Genomic DNA, 9,370 nt, shown 5'->3' with positions numbered 1-9,370 from the left:
ACTGGATCCTGCTATGGCCCCAAGCTGTTGTACAGCATCTTTCTTCCCTTACAGTCAAGCACTCCTTGACTTCCCTTCCCTTCCTCCCACTCACTCTCTTCTTAACTCAGTGGCTTCCACGTGGGCCCCTAGACTGGAGCTGCTCTTCCCAAGGTTCCCATTGATGGCTTACTTGCCAAATCTGACAGGCTTTGCTGCATCCTGATCTTTCTTGGCCTCTTCTGCAGCCTTCAGCATTGTCTCCTGGATCTACTCTCCTCTCTGGGTTTTCATGAACCTGTTTGCCCTTTACTGATCATCATCCTTCCCATCCAGCTCTTCCATCTTAGTGCCACTTTCTGAATCACCACCCACCATCTGTCACCTAGGAATGGGAGAGAGCCTCAACCCTCTATCTTTGGCCTTTCCCCCTTTCCGCCTTTTCTCTCTATAGTATCTTGGTGATCTCATCAGCCCTCATGGGTTCAATGAATATCCCTATATAGATAACCCCCAAGTGTATCAATCCAGCCCCAGCCTCTCTTCTGAACTCCAGTCCCCCATCACTGACTGCCTCATGGACATTGATTCCTGCCTTAAACTCATCCCTTCCCAAATTACCTGTTTTTGCCATACACCTCCAGAAGAATCTCAGCTTCATGGAGGAGAAAACTATTTTTGTTTTATCTTTGTTTCTCCAACAGCTCAGGGGATTGGACTGGATGCTCGCTCATGCAGCAGAGTGGGCTTGTGGGTCTAGGGGACAGGGAATGTTGTGCTGTCACTGATGAAGTCACGACTCTTTCAGAATAGGTTTACATAATTACATGTTATATGGATTATTTGTACCCAACCTGTGGCAGACCCTTCCAAGCTCATATTGGTCTAATTAGCCACAGTTAGACATTCTGTACATTGAGCCCAATATAATGATGTTATTTTGGTCCTCTTCAAGGATGAAAGGCAACCAACCAATCAACCATGTAATCACACTAATAATCAGCTAACAGGCAAGTTAACAAGCTTATGTGGCAAGCAATTCAGATCAATTAAACAACTGTCTAATGAGCTCCTGCTGGGCTAGACATTGGAGATGCCAAGACAGACATAGACCCTGATCTCAAAACTGAGTCTAGAAAGAACTGACACAGTGGAGAGGGACCAGGTCAGGGATGGTGGAGTCACAGAAGGCTTGTGAAGGTGAAGCCATTGAAGTTGTCTTAATAAAGGAGAGAGACATTGACAGATGGTGGGGGTGGGTGCTGATCCAGGTATGATGAACCATATGATCCAAGCCATGGAGATGTGAGAGGGAAGGATGAGAGCAAGGGGATGGGAAACAGGCCACTTTAGCCTCCACAATGGAGTGATGTGGGATGGAAGTTGAGGGCAAATCAAGGGCAAGTCCTCAAATCAGGATCGGGATCAGAAGTTTGTGCTTTATTCAATGGGCATTGGTGAGCCACCCAAGGTGTTTGAATGACGGGGTCAAACACTCGGCCTCAATGGGACATTTGGAAAGTTATCTGGACAGCTGTGTGGAGGAGAGTCTGGATTAGAGATGGATGTGAAGAAGGGAGACCAAGAAGAGGTTGGCAACAATCCCCCTGAGAGGTGATGAAGAAGTAGGTGCTGCCACTGGGGTGTGAGGGAGGAGAAGAGCAGGCTATTGCCTCTGACTCAGAGGGAAACAGACTAGGACACAGTACTGCACACAGAGCCAAAGAGTTCTGGGTTCAAATCCGGACCATGGCAGTTGTGAGTGGGGTGGCCCTATCCAGGTCGCTTCAGATCTCTGAGCGGCACTTTCCACCCTTCAGGTCCTGCAACAGCAAATCATATTTGGGCTCTGGCATGCTGACTTTTGACAAGAAAAGCAACCTCCAAGGGGCAGTTATCCTCCTTCCTGTCCCCAGTCCTTGGATATATATGTAAGGCATGTGTATAACTGAATTTACAAAACAGCAGCTGGAGAGAAATTGACAGATGGAGACACAGAGAGAGACAGACACACAGAGACAGAGGCACAGAGACACAGGCACAGAGACAAATAGAGAGCCAAGAAAGACAGAGACAGACAGAGAGACAAGTGAGACAGAGACACAGAGATAAGAGAGACAGAAACACAGAGAGAGACAGAGAGCCAAGAGAGAGAAAGATGAGAAACAGAGAAAGACAAGAAGGTCAGAGACAGAGAGACAAGAGAGACAGAAAAACAAGAGAGACAGAGACAAGAGTGACAGAGACAGAGAGACAAAAGAGACATAGAGACAAGAGAGACACAGAGAGACAAGAGAGAGAGAAAGACAAGAGAGGCAGAGACAAAAAGGCATGGAGACAAAGAGAGACAGAGACACAGAGAGAGACAAAGAGAGCTCCCATGCTCAGGTGCTCTGGGTCATGAATATCTACAGCCCTCCCTAGGCTCCCATTCTCCTTTCTCCTCACCTTTAACCTGATTACCTGGATTTCCAAAGGAGCAAACCCTGAGTGCAACAGGAAGGAGTGGCCAGCGCCCCCTGGTCAGGGACAATGGCAGTGACTTCATTTCCTCTTGTCAGGCCTCCTTCCTTTGGTCTTTATCCTGTCACAAACCTTTCAGAGTCTCTACTTTAAAGTGCCCTGATCCTAGATTCATCCCAACAGTGAAGTGTTTCCAGCCCCTTTTGTCCAAACTAGTGGTCTCTGGGAAATGGAGCCCTTCCATGAAATGTCTAGTACACCCTCCTAGGCCTCAGAGCCATTCAAAACATTCCTCCCACCTCCGCCAGATTCGTGTAGCTTGAAGGCACATGTGAGAGGAACACGGTCTGGATAGAAAGAGCCAGCAATGGGAATATGTTTAATGTCATCAAATCTCCCTCCCTCCCTCCCTTCCTCTCTTTGAGTCTGGCCAGGCAGCCCTCCCACTGTCCACCTTGCACAAGAAGATCATAGGGAACTTATCTTAGCTAAAGTCTAGTTAGGCTGTATCTACAACACCGTTTTGACTTACCAGTGTCAGAACTCTGTCAACAAAAGGAAATGAAGTTAGCTTGACATAAATTGCTCTTGAAGCTGCCATCTTGGCCCTATGTGATGGCTGCTTCCTTTTCTAGATGTCCACTAACCATCCCTTGAAGAATGCATTCTGAAACATGGGGACCAAGGAGAGCATAAGGCTGACTCAGCTGGGTCTGGGGCCTTCCTGATGATGCTGGGAGCTGGGGACCCTCTTTTGTGGCACAGCCTGGCCCACCATGTCCTGGGAGCTGACCAGCTCTGGAGCCAAGTCAGGAGGAGCTGAGGCTGATGGAAGGGATGATGAAGCCCACAGTGAGTGGTTTTCGAGATAGAATTGTCTGAATGTGGAGTAAGAAAGGAGCCAACTGAAAACCTGGTCGTTAGCTGGATGCCAACACCTGGCCTCCTGCCAGATTTCCTGGGGAGGCCCTAAGGATTGTTTCTGCAACAAGGAGAGAGAATCCCACAGATGTGGGAGAAGACTAGATGAGGTAGCATGGGGAGAGGGGGTGCCCTCCTTGGGGAGTCCAGAGTGAAAGAATTAATGAAAGAGATTGATGATCACCAAACAATCCAACATGTTCACTGAGCCCAAGAGAAGCCTAAGAGAGACAGAGACAGACAGAGACTCAGATCAGCCACTTCAATGAACCACCTTCCAATCTTTATTAAAAAGAAATTCTGAGATTGTGTGGGGATGGTGGGGAACAGCAGCCCTCAGCCAGGTGCCAAGGGTCTGCATCTTCTCCAGAGCTGTGAATGGCACCCCTGCAGGTGCGGGGGAAGGGCTGCCCCAATTCCCATGGAGACAGCAATGATGAGCGTTGGAGTTTTGATACAGGGTCCTTTCATTCTGGTCTGTTACAGCAAAGGGATTTAAAACTAATTTAAAGCATCTTGGTCATTCCACGGTCCTCCATGCACCAGGGCCTTCAGGAAATGATACAGCCTCCCTTGAGCTCCTTGAAGGGGTTCTTGTCCTCAGGGATCCCCTTCACAAGAGGGTCCTCACCAGACCGCTCCTCGATGTAGTCTCTCACTTCTTCACAACATTTTGAAACCTTTGAAAAAAGAAAGGGTGGGAGAAGAGCTGCTGACAGATGGATGCCATGTGTCTAGTATGCAGAACACCCCCAAAGACAGACCACACTGGAGCCATGGCTGGCTCCTAAGTCTTCCTTTCCTTCCTCCAACTTTTCTTAGAGTCTTGGACTCTCTGTGAGGCTTCAATCTGGATGCTATCCTTCATGCTAAGTGATAAGGGCCCTGCTGGGACCAAGTCCATTCCCTGCCCTTCCAGGGTATCGATTAATTTTGTACGCTGGTAGGCACTGGGGTGGCAGGGAAAGACAAAACCAGCCCCTAACTTGTAGGTGCTGCCATTGGGCTTGGGGGCAAAAAACCATGAGATAATCTGAGAAAGGGGATGCAGTTATGACCAGGTAGTCAGGAAAAGCTTCCTGCGGAGGCAGCCCCTGAGCTTTGAGAGAACACATAGATTATAAGGGGAGAGGGGATGAGGAGGGAGAGCTGATCTCAGGCAGCAGCCAGGGTGGCTGGAAAGTGCCTGCCTCATAGAAGGGCTATTGTGATGTTGTGTGTGCAGAGCTGTCTGGGTCTGTTGCTGTGAGTAGCAGTCATCAGAATAATGGAAGGTATGAATGGAGTGCTGTAAAGTATTCAGATGGGAGTCAGCCTAAAATGCCACCCCAACCCAAGCTCATGCCAGGTGCCATGGGGACAAAGATAAGAATGGAGGAGGCCTTCCTCAGGGAGCTGCATGGTCCCCAATGAAGACTCTGCATCTTGGGCCATGACCTATGGCTACATGGAGGACGTGGTGGCTGTGCACAGGGGCAGTGCCCAAGGGCCTGGGGGTGGCAGCTCTGCCCAGGATCGAGGGGCCAGGCCTCTTCCCAGGGCATGTGAAGCCACTACCGCTTTTCCCTGTCCTTCTGCACCAAGGGCTTTGGGAGCAGTAGGGACAGAGAGCTTGCTTCACAACTGGGTCCATGACCCCTCAGTCCCACCCGAACCAGGAGCCCTGTGTTTCCCCTGAAAAAGCAGAGTATTCTTGCTTTGTGCTTGGTGATCGATCCCTAGAACACAAGGGAAGGAAGGGAGGGATGGCTGCTTTGTCTAAACTGGCTCTGACAGTGGTATGGATGTGAGCAGGGAATCCACATGACTGGTCTAAAGGACCTGCATCCCATTCCCAATCCTGACTCAGTTTATTGCTGCCATCTTCCCTGAGTGGTTCACCCCCGCCTCTGGGATGGTGAGGGGAAGGAAAGGCCAGAAAAGTATTTGTCCCACAAGCTCAGAGGCCACTAAATGTGGGGCTGGAAGGTACGGAAGAAGGGACAAGATAGCATTGGGTCTGCACCCTCCCAGAGACTTCAAAACAGGATAAGGGTACAATGTACTACCACCAGAAGAGTAGGGAGGAGGGGGCCCCCTGGATGGTGGGTTCTCATGGGCACCAAGTCCCTGGCCCTAGCCTCATTCCAGGGCAGCATCAATGTTAGGAGCCACTGAGCATAAACCAGGGGCAGTCTGGCCCCTGCCCTGCAACTGGGACCCAGGCCACCAGTGACTTCTGGCCAGCAAGGTCTTCACCATTAGGCTATTTCTTAGCCCTGAGACTTGATGATGAACTTCTCACATCTGGAGATCACTCTGAAGCCCAGCCCTCTCCTCACATCCCCTCCAATGCCTTATGATGGGAAGGGGGTGAGCTGAGGTGCCCTCAGTCTCTGCCCATAGAGCACACCCCCTAGAAGGTCCTGCCAAGGTGGATGGGCCCTGGATACAGGCCCATTGATGGAGAGTGTATATGGAGGGTGGACTGCAGTGGGGAGAGGTATGGGCAGGCTGACTGCCAGCAGTGACTGCCATAGTCCAGGCATGTAGTGCTGGGGGTCTCCAGAGTGTGGATTTTCCTGAAGCCTTTTCTCATTGTCTTTGGATGATTCCTATCGACCGTTTTTTTCTCTTTCTGACATCAGAATGAGTTTGCATTTCCTGTAGCACATACCCCATGCTGCTGGGAAGTAGGGTGAGTGTGTACTCTGGCCTGGGGTTGCAGCCTCAAGGCCAAGAGAGGCCCTCGGACACATCAGGAGGGGCTCCCTTGGGCTCTCAGCCCTCCCCTTTCCCTTCTTTCTCAGGAATGGAAGTGGGGAGTGCTTCTGCCCTTGAGTTCTCTGGGATGACTGGACAAAGCTTTGGGGTCTGACTTGGACTGTGCCCTAGGCCCTGAGCCATGACCCACAGAGGGGATGGAGGCCACATCGCTGCTTCTGGTCATAGGGAGAGCTGGCCTGACCTTCCAAAGAAGCATCCCGAGCTTTCTCACTCTGACAGTGGGCACATGCAAGGTGACCCAGAGGTGATGGGCAGGCGGGTGAATGGAGCAAGGCCCAACTTGGGGTCGCTGAGGAAGCCTCACATGTGGGAGACACCAGAGAACACACATGATCAAAAGAGGAGGTCACCAAGGGACTGTCATGGAGGGCGAGAGTGAGAACACTCTGTGGCAGACACTGGTCTCCCCAAAGAAGGCCAGGACATAATGCTAAGCATGTTGCCTGGCTCAGAGTAAGCATTTATGAAACGTTTGTAGACTGAATGACTCCCAGCTCACAGAGGCTGGAAGAGGCCTGGTACTCTGTTGGGGATTTATGGGAAGACTGGGGATGAGAATAGGTCGAGAGAGTGTGGGGTGGGCTCCAGGTGGGCCCCTCCCTGGGATGACACCTGGGGTGGGGGGGAGGTACTAACTCCATCAAATGTGTGGATTAAACAGAAATGACTAGAAAGAGGGTCGACTTTTCTCTCCAATGACCTAGAAGATCAGCAATGGCCAAGGTGCCTCATGGGGCCAGAGATCGGAGGCAGGACCCTGCTCAAGGCCAGGGTAACCCCCAAGCTGCCTGACTTCTGGTCCAGGCTCTTGGCATGCTCTTAGTCCAGGTTTGGTGAAGCACATTTGTCCCTTGGATTGCTGGAGACAGAGCCACCAAACTGGAAGGACTGTAGGCAACGAGACAGACTGTACAAGCATATGATGTATGGGCCAAATGTCAGGGCCAGAGTTCTAGCATGGGTTCTAGCAGGGTTCTAGTCAAAAGATGGAGGACAGAAGACTCAGTGCCTCAGTGTCCCACGGTGCATCCTCCACTGCTGACAAAGTCTGGCCTGCCACCCTCTACTCAGTCACCTCCTGTGGCTCCCTACTACCCTGAGAGCAAAGAAAGCCTCCTCTGTTGGGCATATTAAACCTTTCATAGCCTTGCACTGGACAGTCCTCACCCTGCCCTCACCAGGGAGACAGATCTTCCATTTCTTCAAGACAGCCCCAGTGCCTCTCTTCTAAGGCACTTCTCAGAGGCTAGTGGCCTCCCCTCTAAGGATAGCTTGTACCCATACCTGGATGTCTCTGTACATGTTTTCCCCTGTAGAGTGTAGATGCTTGAGACCAGGAACTATTTCTCCTTTGTCTTTGCACCCCCAGCACCAGCTGGACACTCTTCAATGGCTATTGATTCGCTGATGGACTGATTGCTGCTGCAATTCAGGCCTTGGAAGCCTGGTGGCAGACACTTTGTGCATCCCTAGCTCAAAAGGCAACTAGAGGAACCCCACAAACAGAATGAAACCAAATGCTCCTCTCTTCCCTTCCCACCTCTTCTCTTGCCTTCTCTTCCTTCACTCGGGCAGGGAGCCTTCAGGAAGACAGATGTGTGTCTGCCACTAACTGGGTTGCTGTTCACCCTCAGCATGCAGCACGGCCATGATGGTCCTGTGATGTGGAGGGTTTGGAGAGAAATGCCCCAACAGCAGGGTTTTTAGAGGCCATCTGAGGACTGAAGGCCAAGGCAAAGCAGCATTGTATAATGGGTAGAGAGCCAACCCCTGAGTTAGGATGACCTGGCTCTGACATGTCCCTGTACTGTGCACTTAGGGCAGCTATCCAAGATCACTCACCACAGTCAGTGGCTGGAATGAGTCCTTTTGACAGGTTAGAACAAAAAGAATGGGGTGGAGAGAGGGGCATTAGCCCCCTGTTAGCATTTCAGAATTTTGCATCTGTTCTTTTGCAGGGATTGCTGGGCCCAATGGCCTGGCAGCCAGGTAAAGAATGCAGGGACAACCCCATAGTGCAGGTGATGAAGATGAGGCTTCAACCCAGCCTCAACTCTGGGGCCTGAGTGCCTCCCTCTGTTCTGGCTCTGAGGTCTCTGACCAAGCAGCTCCTTGCAGAAGAGAGCAGCTTTGCAGGTTCCTGGGACTGGGCCTGGTCAGGGATCAGGCACCGTGAGGGTGAAGGGCTCCGCTGGCCTGGCCTGGGAGCCTCCTCTGTGCTCCCAGCGTTGGCCTAAGGAGGGGTCATCCCCGATGGTCTCCCCCAATGTCATGTCTTTTCAAGTCTGAATTGGCTGGGCCCTGCCTCCCCAGGAACCTCCCCTGTCCTGGTCTTGGTGCTAGTCCTGGTCCTAGACCCTGAAGTCCCAGGCCCCGCCAAAGTGGCCACTCACCACCATCCTTTCCAGCGTCACCTCTTTCTTCAGCTGATCCACTTCCATCTTGAGCTTATCCTTCTCCGTCAGATCTTCGATATTGATTACTGGCATCTTGTCCCTGGGCTGGCCAGCGCCCCCCTCACCAGCCTCACTTGCTCCCTTCTGCCAAGGGCTTGGTTTGCCTCAGAGTCTGCCCTTGCCTGACCAGCTTGTCAGGCCTGGCTCCTGCCCCTCTCCTGCTTGACTGCCCAGCCCCAGGGTTTTAAAGCAACTTGACATAAGCTCTGCTAATGTGATTTAACCGAGGATTAAGCCCTCTGCCCGAGGCTGGGGTCACTGAGGCTACAATGCGGACTGAAGAGCGAGGGGGTGTCTCCTCAGTCCACTATGGTTTTCCTTCTCAGTGAAATTGCATTTTTTTAAGTACTCATGGGATGATTCACATGCTTTCTCCTCCTTTTTGAGGTCACTGGGGAAACTGACCACTAATCCACTAAAGTGCTGATGTGATTAATCTGGTATTACAGGGGCCCCAGGAAGAGGTGAGTGTCATTCTGAAGTCTGGACTGGAGCCAGGGCCCTGGAAAAAAAAAAAAAACAGAGCCAAGGAGGAGGACACACTGCCTACCAGGGACCAAGCCACATCCTGGGAGGAAGTAGCTCTAGGAAAGTGGTTAGGGCTGCCAAAAAATAAACGATCACAGCCTGGGGGAGAAAGAGGAGGGATGTGCCAATTAGCCTCACCATGCCACCAAGTATATTTATCCAGACCTGATTCCTGTGGGCTCTCCTCCAACAAGGAGCTCAAACCACAGAGGGAGGGACTCAGGGTCCTGCCCTGCTAGGGTTAAATGCTAGGTGGC

At 51.5% G+C, this 9,370-nt stretch overlaps 1 protein-coding gene across 1 annotated transcript; it reads right to left on the bottom strand.

The window, feature by feature from the left end:
• Nucleotides 1–3,914: 3,914 nt before the first annotated feature.
• On the bottom strand, nt 3,915–8,618 carry GNGT1 (G protein subunit gamma transducin 1). The gene is made up of 2 exons (XM_036739036.1): nt 8,523–8,618; nt 3,915–4,043 (listed from the first exon to the last, which is right to left on the bottom strand). The coding sequence occupies exons 1-2, from the start codon at nt 8,616–8,618 to the stop codon at nt 3,915–3,917; spliced, it is 225 nt and encodes a 74-aa protein (XP_036594931.1).
• Nucleotides 8,619–9,370: the final 752 nt, after the last annotated feature.

Source organism: Trichosurus vulpecula, chromosome 9 (assembly GCF_011100635.1).
Source record: "Trichosurus vulpecula isolate mTriVul1 chromosome 9, mTriVul1.pri, whole genome shotgun sequence".
Classification (NCBI taxonomy): Eukaryota; Metazoa; Chordata; class Mammalia; order Diprotodontia; family Phalangeridae; genus Trichosurus; species Trichosurus vulpecula.
Note: the sequence above shows the minus strand (reverse complement) of the source record. Positions and strands in the feature narration are given on the sequence as shown.